Below are 21,423 nucleotides of genomic sequence, written 5' to 3' on the forward strand. Positions count from 1 at the left end.
TAAATGTCTCAAATGTGGAAACAATATTTTCTTCAGAAGAATGTTGCAACTCTTGTACTCTACATTCATTGTCTCATCTTCAGCTGCAAAAGCAATGTAACATAATTTATCTCATATTCATTTTGAAAGAATCTTCAAAAGACTAAAAAGTGAAGTTGATAAAAATGGGTTGATACAGTATACACTGATACAATTACAACAGCCAGAAGAGTGAGCTTTTATAAATAGGAAAACACACCCACAGAACATCTGAAAAGGCAAGTATGGGAGGATATTTTAAGATGTTTTTCAATCCATCATCAGTAATTTTTGTGAGAGGATTTTTTTAACACAATTTGGTGATTTGATATTACAGAATATTTTAGTTTAATTTTTTGATAATGTTCAAATAAGTCAGGTAAAAATAGGCTGAGTTGTCCAGCTAGAGAGGTAGAACTACAGAAAAGAAACACAGTCTCTCTCTCTGTCTTCAATTTTCAAAATGCTACTGTGAAGAATTATGGGTAGTTTTCATTATTCATGTCTTTGTTTCAAAAACATCAAACTATATTTGAAATAGCATTCATGGCAATGAAGTTTTAAGCTCAAAGAAGCTTAAATGATAATGGTGGCTGTGTTATAAATGTGCTTGTGTTGCCTAGAATCTCAGCAATGATGTCCCCTCCATGCCTCTTCCTTCCTGGGGCTCAGTTTCTTTATTTACGTATAACTTGTCTGACACAATGTTATTGTGGGAATCAAATGAAATAATTCATATAAAAGAGGAAGGGTAAAAGTTCTCTTTATGATGTAAATTCTATTTATATATTTTAGCCTAGATCTTAATCAGATAATGAATCTGTTTCAATTTTATTCTGAAATGATTAACTAAATATTAAAGAGTCCGATTTATACCTTTGCCTTTAAAAATATACATAACATATTTTTGGTAAAGTTACAGGAGATAGTTCATGATAGTAAAGTTTGCAAATATTAGGAAAAAGAAATTGCATAGTATAAATGTAACCACATAATCATAGTATAAACTTTATAGGAGGTGAGTAATTTTAGATGAATATATGAAAATCTTACCAGCAATGCGAATAATTGACCCACAAATTTTAAATTGAATGAAGGATATTTACTATAATTTCACATTAAACTTATTGAGAAAGTAGGAAATTTAAAACATCATCTCCCTTTTACCACAAATAAAAACAAAACCAATTATTATATCATAGGGTATTTGTGAGGGTTAAATGAAATAGCATTTGAAAAGTTTAGCATGTTTCCAGGTACCTAGTGGGCATTCAGTGGATGAGAGCTATTATGATTATTTTTATTGTTACTCATCTGTTTCCAGTGTTTCTAAGTGATGGCATTTGCCATTGCGGCTCTCAGGACAGAATTTCAGAGAAACAGTCTCTGAGATGGAGACTCCATTAAGGAATGCCTTTGGGATCAATATTTGTGAAAAATGAAGAAAGTAGAACTGAGCAGAGGACATTGTTTAAATGCATTCACAACAAAGTTTTCAGCTTATCCTTTATAACCATCCCTAAGCATTCATCATCCTTACCTTTGGTCATGGACTGAAAAGCTGGGGCATAACTTGGGCCAGACAACTCTTTTTGGCTGCGGGCAATTCCCAGAGAGGGACTTTGGTGAAGCGAGCAGCCACCAATACTTTCAGTGGCTTGGGAAAAGACTACCTCAATTTTTAAAGGCAATCTGGGCAATACGCCATGGTGTCTACTACAGTGGCCTACGGTAGCCTCAGTTAAAATGGACACAATTAGTTATCCTTCCTAATTCAATTCATTTGAATAGGCCCACAAATCAATTTGAATAATGAAAGGGAGAGGAATACAAGAAAACAAGAAAACGAGAATTAAAAAAAAAATTATCGAGATTTGAATATCATCCTCTTAAGAAACAAATAAAATCAAATACTGTACAAAATTGGAGTATTGAGAAAAGATGAGTATTAGGATTTAATAGTAATTAAGGTACTCTGAATTTCAGTAACTTGACTTGAATATTTGACACACCTGGAAAACTACAATTTTATAACTTAAAGATACTTTTATCTACTTATTTATTTTAAGCTATTTAGTACATATATATTTATAAAAAACATTTGCTGTCTTATAAAAATAAATCTTTATTAGATTGGAACAGGGAAGGAGTTCCAGAGTCAAGGTCCATTTGATAATTCATCAGTGTGCAGTTGCAGGACAACTGACAGAAATTTAAAGTAATAACGGATAAGCACAATCGAAATTCTCAACTGAAACTCAAAGTATTTGGAGTGTTATTTTGTGTGAAAATTTATATTAGAAGTTTGTTATGTGTATTAAAAAGACTAGTAAGTCTAAGTAAGTAATTCATTATTGAAAATGACTTAGAATTAGGTAAGAATGTATTTTCATGAAGTCACTGAAATAATCAGATAGACTTAATAGTCAAAGTTAAAAACAATGACATGATTTTGCAAACACGTACTGGGGTCTACCAATGGTCACATTTCTAAAGAAACAGACACTTTATTCCAGATTAAACTCATCCTTTGGTTGGATTAAAAACAACCAACCCAAGGACAATGTAGTATTATAGAAATCCAGCCTGAGTTAATACAGGGAAAAATAATTTTGGAGAAAAACAACTTTCAAAAGGAAAAAATTATGGAGTCCTCAACATGTAAGCACTTCTTAATCTCTGGAGGTAGTGAGCTAATAGCATATTTAATTTCCGGAGTTTACAATCCAGGAAAGCAAATTCTATTAAGGGGTAAATAGTACTTTATATTTCTCATTCTCCCCCTTTCCCAATGCAATAACCGGAAATATCCTAATTGGTTCTGATGAAAATCTCTAGAAAGTATGTATTTTTATCCCCTCAGAGATCACAGAACACAGACTATGTTGATCAGATTTTTCCTGCCATAGCCTACACTAAAATTGACTTTCTCTATCAAGAAACTTTATTTTTCTTTTTTCTCTCTTTCAGAAAAACAATAACAAAAAAGTAAACTTACAGTTCTTCACTAAAAACACTGAAGAGGGGCACCTGGGTGGCTCGGTCGGTTAAGCGTCCGACTTCGACTCAGGTCATGATCTCACGGTCCGTGAGTTCGAGCCCCCGCGTCGGGCTCTGTGCTGACGGCTCAGAGCCTGGAGCCTATTTCAGATTCTGTGTCTCCCTCTCTCTCTGCCCTTCCCCTGTTCATGCTCTGTCTCTCTCTGTCTCAAAAATAAATAAACGTTAAAAAAATTAAAAAAAAAACACTGAAGAGAAACTAGTGACTTTCATATCACTCATACGCTATATAAATGTATTATAAAGATAAAACAGCTACCAACAATGGACCTTTAAATGAGCAAAAAAATCTCTGTATCTTCACCATATTACCACACCCAGAAAGTTTGTTTTGGTGGACTATATTTAAATGAACAAAGTGAGTCCTGTGATTTGAATGAGTAACGTCTTTTTATATGTGATAATGTTGGAAGCATTACCTGATTTTGCTACATTTGACCAACTATGAAGAGGCTCACTTCAAATTTTGCTTTGTGGGACCCCTGCTAATCAGAGTAAATGGAGGTGGATAATCAACATGGTATTACTACTCAGCTGTGATCCTGGTGGTACTATGGCCCACAGATTATGTAGGTAACATCCCCAGAATTTAAGGAAGACTCTCCCAATAATTGACTGTCTTAGATGTCACCGAGGCAGTCACCTTTCATTCAGTTCCAAATTTTGCTCAAGTGAATATCCAATTTTGTGTCAAAGTAAAAAAGCAAGTACATAAACTATCCTGTTATAAGAAAAGGTTTTAACAGAATTTTATAAAGTATTTAACTATATTAAAATCTCTGAAATAATGCAATAGTTGGCTAAGTCGAGAAAATGGTTTACATCAAATTATTAGTTTTTTTTAAGTAGACATTGTATTTTTTGTTTTTTAATGTTTATTCATTTTTGAGAGAAAGCACACATGAGTGGGGGAAGGGGCAGAAGGGAGGAGGACAGGGGATCCAAAGTGGGCTCTGAGCTGACAGCAGTGAGCCTGATGCGGTGCTCCAAGTCAGGAACCCTGAGATTGTGACCTGAGCTGAAGTCAGATGCTCAACTGACTGAGACACCCAGGTGCCCCTCAAATTATTTTTTTATTCGGCAAAGATTGACTGAGTGGCTATTCTGTGGACATCCATAGTGCAGCATAATAAAAAATAAAACAGCGTATTAGCTTCTGCTTTTAGGGACCTCACAGTTTAGCTTGTTTCATGAATATATAAAATATTATAGAATAATAGATTTTAATGGCATATTTTGTTCCTGTTTATAGGACTGCATGAAACATATACACATACCAAAAAAGATGGGAATTCTTTTTTGCTATGAAAGCTACTACTACTTTGAAGATAGTGGGTGGAGGAATTTTTCTTTAAGCAGGGAGAATGGCTGTGGTAACTTTTCCAAGAATAGTCTGAAAATTCTAGGGCCTTTTAGGTTAATTTCTCTCTTTCTTAAGAGACCAAGTTTGACTGATGATTATTCTGTCCTATTAAAATTACAAATTGGCTTCTTTTCTTAAGTTAGATGAAAGACCTGGAAAGTGGTGGTAAAACAAATATGTGCAAGTCAAAAGTTTATAGCAGAGAACAGAAAGTTGGTGAGTTACCAGGATGCTGGGATTTACAGCAAGACCTAGATCTAGGAGGCAAGTAATCAAGTGATGAGGAAAGACAAGCCCTTTGTCAGGGAGGGAGAAGTTAGGGCTCAGAGTTTAGGAGGCCTTATTACTTAAAAGTACAAATATTACTAGTGAGTATAATGAACCAAAGAGAATGTGTTCCTTTGATAGAGCTACTGATCCTCTGCCCTTTCACACACTTTCTGATTAATTATGAAATGCCTCCAAGACCTGCTAATGTGATGAAGAAGATGTAGTAGATGCTTTAGAGGTCCTCAGAACTTTATGCCTTAGTAAACCCTGACAATGTGTCCAATGATTTCATTCATTTTTACATTAGCATTGTTCCACTGGGAAAGAGAATGGTGCCAGTTAAGCACTTACTGTCTCCATTCTGAGACTTTTACAATCCTTAGGAAATAGATGTTAATTCCCAAGAAGATAAGCTAGGAACAAAAGTAACTATAATATGAAGACTGGCATAGGCTAGAACATTTCAACTAATGTCAAATCCTTATGATACTAAAGAATTTGTATTCTAGCCCCTTTTATCTACCTAATACTCCACAAAAATCATAGATATGAATCAGGTATGTTCCTTTATGATTCCTATGCTTGGTATAGAGATTATCACAATTTCTCCTATTTTCCAACACTCTGACATTCAGGTCTGATTTGTAATGGAATGGACTAGTTCATAGGAGTGAGTTCCTCATCATTAAAACGGTTCCAGCAGACGCTAATATACTGATGGAGTATCAGCCTAAGACAAACCCTATAATTTCTAAGATCTCTCACAGCCCTGAGATACCATATCTTTTCTCATTTTAGGTTGCCTTTCTCTTTCTTCTTTTCCTATCCTAATGAGGTCTAGGTCAGGTAGCACCTTCTCCCCAAATAATATTACTTCATATAATTGTTATGATTTGTATATATAGCTTATATATATGTGTGTGTATATATATATGCTATATATATATATATATATATATATATATATAGCTTATATATATGTATATAGCTTATATATATGTATATGTGTGTGTGTATACACACACACACACACACACACACACACACACAAACAGAGCCAATGATATTTGGCTGTAATAAAAAATAGTAATTGTTTTTTATTGCCATCTTTTTTCTTGAATTGCTTAATATTCTATGTTATCTTTTATTTCTTAAAGACTAGAACCAAATCATCTTTTTACTTTTATTTCCCACAGTTTATAGAGAAGGGATGAACACATATGGTCAATGAATATGGAAAATGTATGCTTTACAAAGAAGAAAGAATAAATAATGCAGTTTAAAAATCACGCTGTATTTAATCTTGTAACCCCAATTTAGTATTCATGTGCCCTGGAAAAGTCTTATGCTTCAGTTTCCTCATTAAAAAATGATGTCAAATATCTCTACTATGCCTTCCTGGGTATATTGTTACAACCAGAGAATTCAGTAAATATGAAGGACCATTCAAATAGTGCACTTTCATTTGGTTATTGTCCATTTAGTTACAATTTAGCATGTTTGGAGAATTCATAATGGAAAGGACAATTCTTATTTAGTGGACTATCCTGATTACAAATGTTTAAGTTTTTTTCTCTTCCAAAAAACAGAGCAAATTTCATGCTTCCAGTATATTCAGTGTAACTGTTCTTTAACATTATAAAGATTAAAACTAGCTTATATCTCTAACGAATAATTAGGACTTTCAAGTCTCTGAAAAAACAATGGATCACCACAGTTCTCCATTAAGATTGTAACTTTGGGGGCGCCTGGGTGGCGCAGTCGGTTGGGCGTCCGACTTCAGCCAGGTCACGATCTCGCGGTCCGTGAGTTCGAGCCCCGCGTCAGGCTCTGGGCTGATGGCTCAGAGCCTGGAGCCTGTTTCCGGTTCTGTGTCTCCCTCTCTCTCTGCCCCTCCCCCGTTCATGCTCTGTCTCTCTCTGTCCCAAAAATAAATAAACGTTGAAAAAAAAATTAAAAAAAAAAAAAAAAAAAAAGATTGTAACTTTGGGGCTACCTGGCCATGCTCAGGTACTGTCCAGAGATCCTGAGAGTATTAGGAGGTTCTTACAGACCTCTGACCAACATAAACAATTGTGTTGAAACACAATTGTAAATACCTTATTTGATAAGAGGATGGTTATTTAAGGCCAAACTTGTAATGGTCAACTCCTCATTGCTTAATCAGTCTAGAGTGAATATAAAATCCACAATAGCTTCAATTCCTGCTCCCCACAGCTGTCTGAATTGTCTCCCCCCAAAAAACAAATCTTAATCACATGACTCCCTGCTACCTTCCAAATACAACCCCAATTCCATGGCTTGAAAGTCAGTGCCTTTACACTGGTCTCTGCTGCTTTTCTTTAAATGTATTCAAAAGCTATTCACTTATTGTGTACTATGTGCCCTCACTATGTTGTTAGGTCTAGTGGTTCCTCACTGTTCCTGAAACATGTTCTAAACTCTTCTGTCCCTTCTGTCTTTGCTTTATCTGCTTGCTCTGTCTGAGATATAGTTTTCTCTCCTAGCCTTCTGGCAAAATCCTACCTTTCCAGCTCAGGTTCAGAAACCATCTCCTCCTGACAGCCATATGCACAAAGTTCTCTGGTGATAGCAGTGTTATAGCAGATAGATCACTAGCTCATCCTGCGGTCTCTCGCTTAAACTGTGCTCTCTTATGGATGGAGGGCTGTGTATTTTACTTTCATCCACAGCACTTAACTTGTAATGATGAACTGAAGTTAATATCTTAAGGATAGCCTCACTAACTTGTCACATTTAGTTAATTCATATCATTGCCAAAAAAAGTGATTTGGGTGAATGGGATCAAATATTTATTTGATTGCTTCGACCCTTTTAACAGTGGCATTGGTAATTAGGATTCACTTCAAATCAGTCAAAATCCTGGATTTGTAAAACCTGGCATAAGTAAAAGGAGCAAGGGAAATAGAAGCATTTTCAATACAGATTTTTTAATTTAAATTTCAAAGCAACAGTTATTATTTTTTTTAACGAGATGTGATTTTATGTTTTTTCATTCTCTTGTAATGCAGTCTGAAAGCTATTTTATTTAAAACAAAACAGTGTATATAACATTATATATAGATGTATGATAGCTACACTTAAAAATTTGTTTACAGTTTTATCTAAGAAACAATGGCTGTGTATAAAAGACACCAGTACAATTAGTTGAAAAGTAAAGAACTCCATTAAGCTATATTTTGCCATCTACTAGATGCTAAATATCAACACCATTGGTATTTTTTCTCCCAGAGATTTGGTTGATTCACTTGATGCTAGGCAGTGTTAATGTGCTCAAAAAGTATACCCCTCTTCCTTTTCTGATTTACCCCTATTCAATTGCCCGCTGGTAGGTTAGGTCTAGGGCAGTTAATTCAGTCAAAGGCACACTCTGTTCCTGGTTAAGCAGTCCCTGAATCTGTTTGGCTTTCTTTGCTGTGCTAGCCTAGGTCCCCATGGTCCTTCAATGGCTTTCCCTTAAAACTCAGAGCAGTTCATAAATCATCTTCTCTTCTGAGTCCTATCCTGTCCTTATTATCACCAGAGTCTTCAGTTGTCCTCTTAAACAGGAGGTAGCCCACAAGTCCAGAGGCATCCCAAATTTCCCTTATTTATAAAACTTTCATTTCTCCTCTTAAAATATATTATTTGGGGGATAGCATGCTTTTTTTTTCTCTGCCTTATCAATGTCATAAAATGGAATTTTCTCCAGTATATATCCTTGAAGCCAGCCAGGACTCAATCAGAGTTGGAGGTAATTAAGAGGAAGGGGATAGATAATTTCTTTATGGTAGCTTTAGAGCTTCCACATATTTTTAAGTACATATGTATTTCTATTAATTATTCTAAATATACTAAAAATGATGAGTGCTAAATTACCTTAAAACTAAATACTATTCTCACTTCTCAGTATGATAATGTACTTTCTTTTCTTTTATTCTATAGCTTCTTATTACTGTCTACAATCCAGAGCCTAAGTTTAACATGGCCTTTATCATATGGATTTGCATGGAGTAAGGAGTCAATTTTTTATGTCTTAAAGGCAAGAACAGCATATATACAAAGAGGGATACGGCAGGTATTGTCAACTTCCAACTTTATAAAAAAGATTAAAGGTATTTATTGCTACAAATGAATGATATCAAACTAAAGTGGTAATGTCTAAGAGACAAAAATAAGAATTCTTATTATATAAGAATAATTTTACCAGGACCATTAATTTCTCTCGATATTTTAAACAAAAAGGGGTCCTGTTTACATGAAGGAAACCCAATATTCATTTTAGACATATTTTTACTTTATGTATCTGATCACTCAGAGTGAATTTTTACAGATAATTTTAAGAAGATATATTTTTGTTAGTATATTTTTGTTTTGAAATGTGATATTTTTGTATTACATTTTTCTGGTTCTGTTTTATTTGTTCACAATCTTGAAGGAACTGTTAACCCCAGGTAAAGGAAAAAGGAAAGTCACAAATTAGGGAAAATGAGTTTAATTTAACATGATCTAAATGATTTGCATATAACATAACCATTAATAATTAAAATTAATTTATTTGATTAGATGTGAATGATGTGGTTATTAATTATTTCTTATATATATTATCTCTCCCATTGATTTCAAAGTAAATCAGGATGAAAAGAAACATTTAGAAGGAAATGTTTAATTTTGGTTATATTGGCAAATGTAACAAAGACAGTTCATATTTATTCTTCTACTAATATTAAATTCTAAAGTGAGAAGGGACATTAGAAATTTTCTGGTTTAATCCACTCACTTCATTTGTCTATGAGATTATTGCCCAGGAAAGCCAAGTGGCTGGCTTTTTGTTACAAAGCTGATTAGGACTTGACCTGGGACTGGATCCAGAAAATTTCTGACTTTGGATCTGGACTTTTTTTTTCCCCACTGTATCATATTACTTGTAAAATAAAATTCAATATAAACTGAGCTTTATATATGTATATTTGATCTCACCACCACTGTGGTTTTCTAGTGTTTCCCAAACTGTTTACAGAAGAATAAATGGATATTAACAAGTATGGGGAAACATTTAAAATTTTTTAAAATGTTTATTTATTTTTGAGAGAGAGAGACACAGAGTGTGAGTGGAGGAGGGGCAGAGAGAGAGGGAGACACAGAATCTGAAGCAGGCTCCAGGGTCTGAGCTGTCAGCATAGAGCACAATGTAGGGCTAGAACTCACGAACTGTAAGATCATGACCTGAGCCAAAGTCGGATGCTTAACCAACTGAGCCACCGAAGTGCCCCGAGGAAATACTTTAAGTTGGATTTTCAGGCATAAATTACATTTGGATTCACCTCTTCAGCCAAAATAAAAGGGATATTTTAGGCAAAATCTCTCTCTGTTACCCTACTTCCATCATCCTTCTCTCCTTTCATTATTTCATTCTTTTATCTTAAACAAGAACTTGGGGGAAGAAGGTCTTTTTTCACTTCTCTGTTGAGAACACTGATGTTCTATAGCATTTGGCTCAAAAGATTCCCACTTCAGTTAGTTGATTGCCACAAAATTGTGTAATATAGGACAAGATATTACAAGGGAATGACTTGGTAGACAAAAAATGAATATGCCTTGTCTAAGGCTGACATGTATTTATGACTATTGGTTGATGTTTAAGGTCTGCTTAAGCTCATGTTTAATTCCTTTGAGGAGTTAAAGAATCTTCAAAATTACTATTTCTTGAGGAGTAGGATAGGCAGGCTTATTTCATTTATTTATTGTATCATATTTACTGTTTAAAGTGCTTTAAATAACACTAGTATGTAGCAATATAACTTCTAAGAAGTAATGTGTAAATGTTGACAAAATTAATCAAGTAAATAAAAGTGAGAAATAAACCAGATTTGCATGATGAAGTATTTCCAATTACTTACTGAGCTTTACAAAATTACTTTCAATTTGACATAACATATAATAATGAAAGAAAGTAATAGTTTGAATCAAATATATTTTTCCCTATTTTTCCTTAGCATTTCATAAATAATAAAGTTTTACATTTGAGTGTAAATTTTAAAAATTATAGTACTCGACAAATAGAAGTGTATTAACTTACGGCCCTGATGCTTTCAAAATGTCCACCTTCTTTCTCAAAATCAATAGGCTGTCCTTTTAGTGTCCAGTAGAAAGTGACATCCAAACTAGCATCATGAATTGCTTTGCAATTAAGGACAATGCTTTCTCCCACTGTTAACTCTGTTCTTTTAGGAGTAAGTTCTATTCTTGTAGGTTCTATAGAAATAAAAATGCATTAATTAACATAATCAACACATAGTATTTCCCTGTATTTTATATTTTAAATAATAGAGAAAAACTTAAGCAAAGAATCTATACAATGCAGTTGCTCTGGATACACATCTTTAAATAAACTATTATTAATTGAAATATTACCTTTTTTTGTATGCTAGGGCATTTTAGTATGCTTTTGTAGGAGACTGATGGTTTAAAAGTTGCTATTCCTATTAAGAAGTAAGCATGGATGAAAAAGACAAGAAAATACATAACTATAAGCAGCATTTGGCATTCCAGAAGAAGGAAAATTAGAAAAAAAGAAGTTGTAACCTCCTGGTCTACCTTCAAGGATCATCAAGTATAAATAAAAGGATTTTTTTTAACAATAAAATATGTTCCATATCTAAGGAGGAAGAAGTCAGGTGAGTTCACTTCTTTAAAAGTTATAGAAGTCACCGCCTCTCAAATTACTATTTTAACACAGACAAAAATATAATACTACAACTATGCCAACTTATATTTGCTTTATACACTACAAAACCCTTTTATGAATAGAAAATGCACTTCTCTAGCTGATTATAAAATAATTTTGATAAATTGTGGATGGTTTAATTTAGATCCAGAAAGAAAGACAAATTATTGAATGGAAAATTTTTTGAGAAAAAAATGTGTGTTTAATTACTAAAGGATTCAATTAAAAATTTAAAAATAGATACATTTTTACTGTGTTTAAAATAAGTTTGAACCAATAAAGGCTAATACTGCTATTCATCTAAGGGTTATTTAAGCTAGTGATCAGATAACTGAAATATGATTTTTTAAAATGAAGTAGGAAGGTGATGGAGATAGGATTTTGATTTAGTCTTTTTTCCTAGATTCCTGGTTGTAGATACCTCAAGAAGACTGACACAAATGATTAAAAATTAGGCTAATTTTCCTATTTTAGCTCTATTGTTGGCAATAGCATAGTCTGATGAAACATCATTCTTAACCACGGATAAGATCCTTTAATATGCAACATCCTTTTAAGCAGTCAGAGAGAAAATGAATGTAAATATTAACATTCTAAAAGTCAGATATTCCGTGTGGCTTTCTAAATTCTGACTTCATCAGCGAAGACAGATCATCACAGCATATTATAGTTTAAACATTGTGAGAATTGGAATGCTCTGGGTAACTAAATATTCCATTTAACTTGTGATTTACAAAAAACTTTTTTGATATTATTTACAAAAAAGTCTGTGAATCCAGCATTGCTTCATTATGATAAACATTATATAGCACAATAAGACACAGATTAGCAGACTGAATTGGATTCCCATAATGTATGCTGTAAATGAAAACATCATTTAAATCATGTTCCTTCCTTCTCTTAATGTTCGCCTCTTTTCTAAAATATCAGAGTGCTGGCTATTTTAATGACACTTTTATTTGTAAAGAAAAAGAAAACATTTCTACTTTTTTGTAGCCAAAGTATGATTCACTATATAATACATGCCCACATGGAAAAAATCAATCAAGGATATAGTGCAGTTGTGAAAAATATTTCTTTGCCAATTGATGAGATTTTTCTGCCTAACATATGAGATATTCTTAGTAGTAAACAATGATACGTAGTCTCAAAAAAATGTTCTAGGCCAAAATATAGTTCACTTTAGAACTAGAAAACTAACAGAAACATTTAAGTGACAATATTTATAACACTAAAAAATGACAGTATATAAAAAATTCCATTGATGCAAGCACCAAAGAGCAGCTCAGGTAACCATTTAACTGATGCACACTCAAACACCACACATTCCTGTCCTCTGTCTGCTATCCTTTCTGCCCCAGATCCCACGGTGACAAAGGAATATTACTGATTGATGTTAAAATTAATTTTGATAGAGGAAAATATTTTTATACTGTTGGAATACTTTTAAATTTTGAGACATCAAGTAAAACTTCAGAAAGATTTCTTTACCCTCTCACATATTTTGTTCAAAGCAAACTATTTAAGTTTCTACCAACAATGTGTTCCTTTCTTTATGGTCTCCTAAATAGTGGAAGGGACAATTTGGCTGTTAGTTCTATGTTTGTAGTGTATCTTATCAATAGAAGCATGCACACACATAGGCGCAAACACAATTTACATGCATATTTTATTTATTTGCTTTCTGACAAAGCTGTGAAACTATGCTTGTAACACAGTTAGCCACATTTTCTTACCTTTTACAGATACTGAAGCTATGGTTTCAGCAGAACCAAAGACATTTTCCCCTTGGCAAACGTACTTTCCCTCATCTGATTTAGAAGCATTTAGGATCCGTAGACTTCCGTCTGGAAGAATAGCTATTCTGAAAATTATTAAAAAAGGTTTTTGCCTCTTTTACTGCAAATCAGCTAAGTAGTAAAAAACTCTGATGACGTCTGAAACCACCTCCAAGGTAATAATAAATAAGATAAAGGGATCACTGTGAAAATATGTGATAGTAGAAATGTTTTACCCTTTAAGAAATTATGCAATAAACCCACTTAATACCCTCTTATATTTAAAAGGGTCAGAGAGTTAAAGGTTATTTTTTGACACTTTTTGACAGTTAATTTTAAAACTTATGGGAAAAGGTGACCCTGAAATTTGTTATTAAAACTTATAATATCACCCAGCGATATTTTAATATGAAGCTTGAGTATTTTACTTCAAACCCAGAGTGACCTCAAAAATCAAATATAGAAAGAAACAGCATAAAAACATACGGGAGGACAAGTGCAGAACATAAAATTAATTGTATACAGCCAAGAGATGATTTATGGTGGTTTCTCTACAGTGCCACCAGTGCGGCAAGGGTATGAAAATGAGACCTGATAACTGATACCTGGGCTGCTCACACTGCACTTTTTAAATATAAAAACATGATACCTGAGTTTGCATTTGGGCTTTGCTAAAAGTGGACCTTGAGACTTATATGAAGGTGAAAAATTAAAGCATTATTAAAAAATTTTTTAGAAGTTCAGTGAAAGGTTGACATTTGGGATTATCATATTATCCTGTGTATTCATCCTCCCAGAAATATATGGGTTTCAAAATTAATTAGTACTTTTGTCCTTTTCTCCCTTTTTTGCTCCTGAAATATAACCCATTACATCACCAATGCATCAACCTCCTCAAGCAACCTGAAGTAAAATAGAAGCTGTCAGTGTCATTTTATTTGTTATGCCACTAGAGTTTGGATTGACTTTTGGGAGAGGAAGTAACAAGCTTTTGATAAGAACTAGTGGCCCTAGTGAACTTAAAATCCTAAAATTAGGTCTTTTAGGTTCTGAAAAGAATAATGTATTCCATGTTAATATAATATTAAACTATTTAAGAAACAAGAATATGTTTAGTCTACTTCCTTCATGTTATTTTAAGGTATGTATTCAATCTTGCCAATTACCCAGAACTGAGTTATTAAAAGCATTGAACTTTGTAACAATTGGATTAGATTCTAGGTTGCTGACTATTGCTTATGAATTTATAACTACATACTATCATCAATAAAGATACTAGTTTAAAAACATCATATTCTTTTCAATATACATCAAACCTGCCTTATAATGTATAAGGAAGACAAATTTAGAAACAAGCCAAACTTGGAATAGATACTTTGATTTTGTAATATATGTCTAGGAGAGATAACTAACTTGAGGCGTTTGGAAAACACAGTGCCCTTAAAAGTTATATAAACCCATTTACGATGGTCAATACAAAATTCTATTCATTATTTAAATAGTGCTCATTTTCTATAAAAATGAAATATATTTATTCCATTTAAACTCCAAAGATAAACATACTATAAAAAGATAAACTTGAAAGTAAAACATACTTTATCCAAACAAATAGGCATTATCTTATGAGAATTACAAAGTTTAATGAAATTTAGTTAAATTACTATAATCTATTCAGATCACTAATATCTTTAATATATCTGGATTTTACTGCTTCTAATCTAGCAGGTGGGAAGTTTGGCTTAAAATCCACTTCCTTTAAAGAAATAAATATATCTTAGACACTGGCAGTATTTCAGCTCTTGATTTAAGATAAGTCCTTTCTCACTGACAGGAGGCAATACATTATACTCTCCTTTTAAAGATAGTTTATGAACACCCCTGTACTTTAGGCCACTTGGGGGTTGAAGAATTTTGAATATCATGATTTTTTTTATCTGTCAAGTGGCAATGTCATTTAACCAAAAGCCTGTCTACAGATTCAAATGACAAATCTTTATCAGATGAGCTCATATGCATTTTTTTAATGTAAAAAGAAAAACTAAATGAGACTGTGAATGTGATTTACATTATAATATCTGGCTATTTCACACATAATTACTTAGATAACTGAATATTTAATTAATGTTTTCTAGCAATTTCCAGCCTCTTTATCTATCTTCTTTCCTCTTCTATTACTATGTAACTCCTACATTTGAAATTTTCAAATTTGGGGATTCATTCTGCTGAGAAGTCCACAAATTGGAGCAGGGTAGTAAGTGAGTAGTGAAGTAAAGGTCTGTTGGGGTAAGGAGAGATTTTACAAATGCAAACCAGCATTCTAGCATTGGGTGCCAAGTTATGCTTACTATATTCTTATCTCTAAACTTTTCCATGAGTTTTTGCCTAGACCTGGAGATGTCTTGATTCACATCTTGCACTAAATTACTGGATCTCTGCCTTGTTAATCTGCCTAATACCACAGTCTATCTAGGATAACATCATGCTTACCCTTATCTTGCAAGGATTTAGTGCTAACTTCTTTTTTTTTTTATAAGCTTATTTATTTATTTTGAGTGAAAGAGAGAGAGAGAGGGAGAAGGAATTCCAAACAGGCTCCGCACGGACAACCCACATCATGGGGCTTGAACCCACGAACTGTGAGATCATGACCTAAACTGAAATCAGGAGTTGGACACTAAACCTACTGAGCCACCCAGGCACCCCTATAGCTAACTTCTTGGTGCGATCTTGATTTCCAAGTTTCAGGGCCATTTTCTGGACCTTCCACTTCCATTTTTGGCTTACCTGTCAGATACCTCACAAGTTAGCTTAGGTTCTTCCAGTTAGACTGCCAGCCTAGAGATACTACCTACTTACCAACTGTCACTTTAGAGATTACGCTTTGACTTCCAGATTAGCTTTCTTTTGGTACCATATCATAGTGGATATAATATTACAAAATCATTAATCATTACTTAAGATTATATGCTTTCAAGTCAGAGATGGTTGAGTTTAAGTCACTGCCATTGACTGTTATGTGTGTGATTTTAAGCAGTTAATCTCTTTATATGTAAAATTTTATAAATATATATAACTAGTTCTTCAAAAGTATTAACTAGATAATATATAAAAAATTATTATACTTTAGTAGTGTTGATAGCAATTTCAAATGTATTAAAATATAAGTAAAGTTTGTGACAAATTTTAAAAAGGAAAAAAAACAGAAAGTTATAAATCTCAAGTATTTTAGGGTGAATCAGTAAGTCTTTTCTGAGGGAGTGATATTTGAGATGAGAACTGAAGGATCAGAGGAAGTTAACCAGGAGTTAAGAGTGGGGAAAGGAGAGGGGATAGCATTTGCAAAGGCCTTGAGGTGGGAAGGACCACAAAACCTTAAAGAATCAAATGGCCAGTTATGATGACAGCATGTAAAAGGGGCAGGAGTGGCCCAAAGAGGCAGATAGGAACAAGATCATGTAGGACCTAGTATAGTATGGGAAACATTTGTTCTTTATTTTAAGGGCAAAGGGAAGCTACCATTAAAAAAAAAAACAAAAACAAAAACAAAAAAAACCAAACCTATATTGAGGTATGATAGTTATATAACAGGTTCACAGGTTTAAAGCACATACTTTGAAAAGTCCTCACAAATGGATGCAGACACAAAACTATTACCACAGTCAAGAGAGTCAACACATACATCACCCCCAAAGTATTTCTGTGTTCCTTTGTGTTCTCTACTTATAATCTCTTTTTATCACACCCTTATCCCTTGGCAATTACTGATCTCCTTTCTGTCCCCATAGTAAGTTTTAACTTTAACATAACTTCATATACATGAAATCATAACATTATATATCCTTTCTGTTTAGTTTATTTCATTCAGCATAGCTGGGATTCATCTGTATTGTTGCAATGATAAATAATGCAATCCATTTTGTTGCTGAATAGTATTCCATTGGGTGTATATACCACTACTTGTTTATCCATACACCTTTTGGTGGATGCTTGAGCTATTTTCAGCTTGGATCTACTACAAATAGAGCTGCTATCAACATTGGGTAGAGTATTTTATGGATATTTGCTTATATTTCTTTTGGATAGGTACTTAGGACTAATTACTGGATCGTTTGGTTCATGCTTAATGTTTAACTTTTTAAAGGAGATGTACCATTTCCAAGCAGTTACACCACACTTTAAATTCCTCACGGCATCATCTGAGAATTCTTGTAACACTTGAGATGGTCAGTCTTCCTAATTTTAGATATTATAATAATTAGGTAGTAGAATCTTACGGGAGTTTTAAGTCGCATTTCTTTAATGACTAATGATGTTGGGCATCTTTCAAGTGCTGGTTACCCATCTATACATCTTCTTTGGTGAAGTAATAAAATATTTTAGCAATTTTTTTATGAAATTGTCTTCTTATTCAGGTTTGACAGTTTTTTTTAATATTCTATATATAACTCCTTTTTCAGGAAGGATAATGGCAAATATTTGCTGTCAGTTTATGGCATGTTTTAACATTTTTCCAACAGCAGAAGTTAAGGTTGATGAAGTACAACATATAGATTTTATTTTATGCTTTGTGTTTTTGTGGTTGTACTAGAAAATCTTTACCTAACCTAAGGTCACAAAAAGTTGTTTGTTTGTTGTTTTGGTTTCAGGAGTAGAATTTAGTGATTCATCACTTACATGTAACACCCAGTGCTCAACACAAGTGTCCTCCTTAATGTCCATCACCCATTTAGCCCATCCCCCACCCACCTCCCTTCATTAACACTCAGTTTGTTCTCTATGATTAAGAGTCTCATATTGTTTGCTTCCCTCTCTCATTTATTTCCTCTTCCCATATATTCATCTCTTTTGTTTCTTAAATCCCACATTAGTGAAATCATAAGGTATTTGTATTTCTCTAACTTATTTCACTTAGTGTTAATACACTCTAGCTCCATCCATGATGTTTCAAATGGAAAGAGTTCATTCTTTTGATCTCTGAGTAATATCCAATTGTCTATCTATCTATCTATCTATCTATCTATCTATCTATCCATCTATCTATCATCTATCATCTATTTATCTGTCATCTATCTATCCATCTATCATCTATCATCTATCTGTCTATCTATCTATCTATCTATCATCTATACTACATCTTCTTTATCCATTAGTCAGTCAATGAACACTTGGGGTCTTTCCATAATTTGTCTATTGTTGATAATGCTGCTATAAACATCAGGGTACAGGTGCCACTTTGGATCTGTGTTTTTGTATTCTTTGTGTATATAACTAGTAGTGCGATTACTAGATTGTAGTACAGTTCTATCTAAAAATTTTTGAGAGACCTCCATACTGTTTTCCAGAGTGGCTGCACCAATTTGTATTCCCACCAACAGTGCACCCGTGTTCCTTTTTCTCCACATCCTTGCCAATACCTGTTGTTTCTTAAATTTTTTATTGTAGTCATTCTGACAGGTGTGAGGTGATATCTCATTGTAGCTTTGATTTGCATATCCCTGATAATGAGTGATGTTGAGCATCTTTTCATGTGTCTGTTAGCCATCTGAATATGTTCTTTGGAAAAATGTCTATTCAAGCCTTCTGCCCAATTTTAATTGGATTATTTGTTTTTGGGGTGTTGAGTTGTAACAGTTCTTTATAGATGTTTGGATACTACTCTCTAATGGATATGTCATTTGCAAATATCTTTTCCCATTTCATGGGTTACCTTTTAGTTTTGTGACTGCTTCCTTCCCTATGCATGAGCTTTTTATTTTGATATAGTCCTAATAGTGTATTTTTGCTACTATTTTCCTTGCCTTAGGACACACTTCTAGAAAAACATTGCTAAGGCCAATGTCAGAGACCTATCTGATTGTGTTCTCTTCTAAGATTTTTATGGGTTCAGGTTTCACACTTAGGTCTTTAATGCATTTTGAATTTATTTTTTTGTGTAGGGTGAAAGAAAGTGGCCCAGTTTCATTCTTTTGCATGGAGCTATCTAGTTTTACGAACACCATTTGTTGAAGAGGCTGTCTTTTCCCAATGGGTATTTTTTCCTGCTTTGTTGAAGACTAATTGACCATATAAATGTGGGTTTATTTCTGGGTTTTCTATTCTGTTCCATTCATCTATGTGTCTATCTTTTGTGCCAGTATCATACTGTTTTGATCACTACAAATTTGTAATATAATTTGAAGTCTGGAATTATGATACCATCAGATTTTCTTTTTCAAGATTGCTTTGGCAATTTGGGGTCTTTTGTGGTTCCATATACATTTTAGGATATTTTGTTCTAGTGCTATGAAAAATGCTGTTGATATTTTTGTAAGGATTGAATTAGATATGCAGATTACTTTGGGTAATACAGGCATTTTAACAATATTTGTTTTTCCAGTCCATGAGCATGGAATGTCTTTCCATGTCTTTGTGTTGTCCTCAATTTCTTTCATCAGTGGTTTATAGTTTTCAGAGTTGAGGTCTTTCACCTCTTTGTTTTTTTTTTTTTTCTAGGTATCTCATTATTTTTGGTGCATTTGTAAATGGGATTGCTTTCTTGATTTCTCTTTCTGCTCTTTCATTGTTAGTATATAGGAATGCAACAGATCTCTACACATTGATTTTGTATCCTGTAACTTTACTGAATTTATTCATTAGTTCTAGGAGTTTTTAGATGGATTCTTTAGGGTTTTGTATATCAGTATCATGTCATCTGTAAATAGTATAAGTTTTATTTCTTCCTTACCAATTTGGGTGCATTTCATTTTATTTTGTTGTCTGATTGCTGTGGCTAGGACTTTCAACACTATGTTGAAAAAAAGTGTTAAGAGTGGACATCCTTGTCTTACACATAACCTTAGGGGGAAAGCTCTGTTTTTCCCCACTAAGGATGATGTTCTCAGGGATTTTTCATATATGGCTTTCTTATGTTGAGTTATGTTCTTTCTATACCTACTCTATTGAGGGGCTTTTATTATAAATGGATGTTTTACCTTGTCAAATGCTTTTTTTTTTTTTTGCATCTAGTGAAATGATCATATGGTTTTTATTCTTTCTCTTATTGATGTATCATGTAGATTGATTTACAAATATTGAACCACCCTTGCATACTGGCATACACCCAATCCCACTTGATCATTGTGAATGATTTTTTAAATGTTTTATTAGATTCTGTTTGCTAGTCTTCTGTTGAGGACTTTTGCATCTATGGTCATCAAAGGTATTGGCTTGTAGTTCTCTTTATTCGTGATGTCTTTTTCTGGCCTTGTGATCTGGGTAATACTGGCCTCATAGAATAAGTCTGGAAGTTTCCTTTCCTATTTTCTTTTTTGGAATAGTTTGAGAAGAATAGGTAGTAACTCTTCTTTAAATGTTTGGTAGAATTTACCCGTAAAGCCATCTGATCTTGGACTTTTGTTTATTGTGAGTTTTGTTTGTTTGTTTTTTTAGAAAAAGAAAAAGTGGGGCAAGGGAAGAGGGAGGGGGAGAGATAGAATCTTAAGCTGGCTCAACGCCAGTATGGACCTGATACAGGACTCAATCTCACAACCATGAGATCATGACATGAACTGAAAGAGTCAGATGCTTAACAGACTGAGCTGTCAAGGAACTTCAAATTTTTTGTTTACTGATTCAATCTCCTCCTTCCTAGTATTCAATCTGTTTAAATTTTCTACTTTCTGCTTCAGTTTTGGTAAATTATATGTTGCCAGGAATTTACCATTTCTTCTAGATTGTCCAATTTGTTGGCATATAGTTTTGCATATCCTCTTACAATGTTTGTATTTCTGTGGTGTTTGTTATTTCTCCTCTTTCATTCGTAATTTTTTGGGTCCTTTCTCTTCATTTTTTTTTTTTACAATATTGGTTAGATGATTATAAATTTTATTTATCTTTTCAAAGAACCAGCTCTTGACTTTACCTGCTCTACTGTTTGTTTGTTTGTTTCCATAGCATTTATTTCTGTTCTAATCTTTATTATTTCCTTACTTCTCTTGGCTTTTGGTGATGTTTGCAGTTCTTTTTCTAGTTCCTTTACGTGTAAGGTTATCTTGTTTATTTGAGATCTTTCTCGCTTCTTGAGATTGGCTTGTATTGCTATAAACTTCCCTCTTAGAATCATTTTGCTGCATCCCAAAGGTTTTGGAATATTGTGTTTTCATTTTCATTTATTTCCATGTACTTTTTGTTTCTTTAATTTCTTGTTTAGGAGGATGTTCTTCAACCTC

General features: G+C 33.4%; 1 protein-coding gene across 2 annotated transcripts in view; it reads right to left on the bottom strand.

Annotated features, from left to right (window-relative positions):
* The window catches only part of CNTN5 (contactin 5), a 1,378,474-nt gene that overhangs the window by 143,339 nt on the left and 1,213,712 nt on the right, over positions 1-21,423 (bottom strand). For both annotated transcript variants that reach the window (XM_045483542.1, XM_045483543.1), the window contains 2 exons: positions 13,175-13,302; positions 10,791-10,966 (listed from right to left, as the gene is read on the bottom strand). In XM_045483542.1, coding sequence (XP_045339498.1) covers positions 10,791-10,966; positions 13,175-13,302 — 304 coding nt within the window. The remainder of the gene's footprint in view (positions 1-10,790; positions 10,967-13,174; positions 13,303-21,423) is intronic.

Source organism: Leopardus geoffroyi, chromosome D1 (assembly GCF_018350155.1).
Source record: "Leopardus geoffroyi isolate Oge1 chromosome D1, O.geoffroyi_Oge1_pat1.0, whole genome shotgun sequence".
Lineage (NCBI taxonomy): Eukaryota > Metazoa > Chordata > Mammalia > Carnivora > Felidae > Leopardus > Leopardus geoffroyi.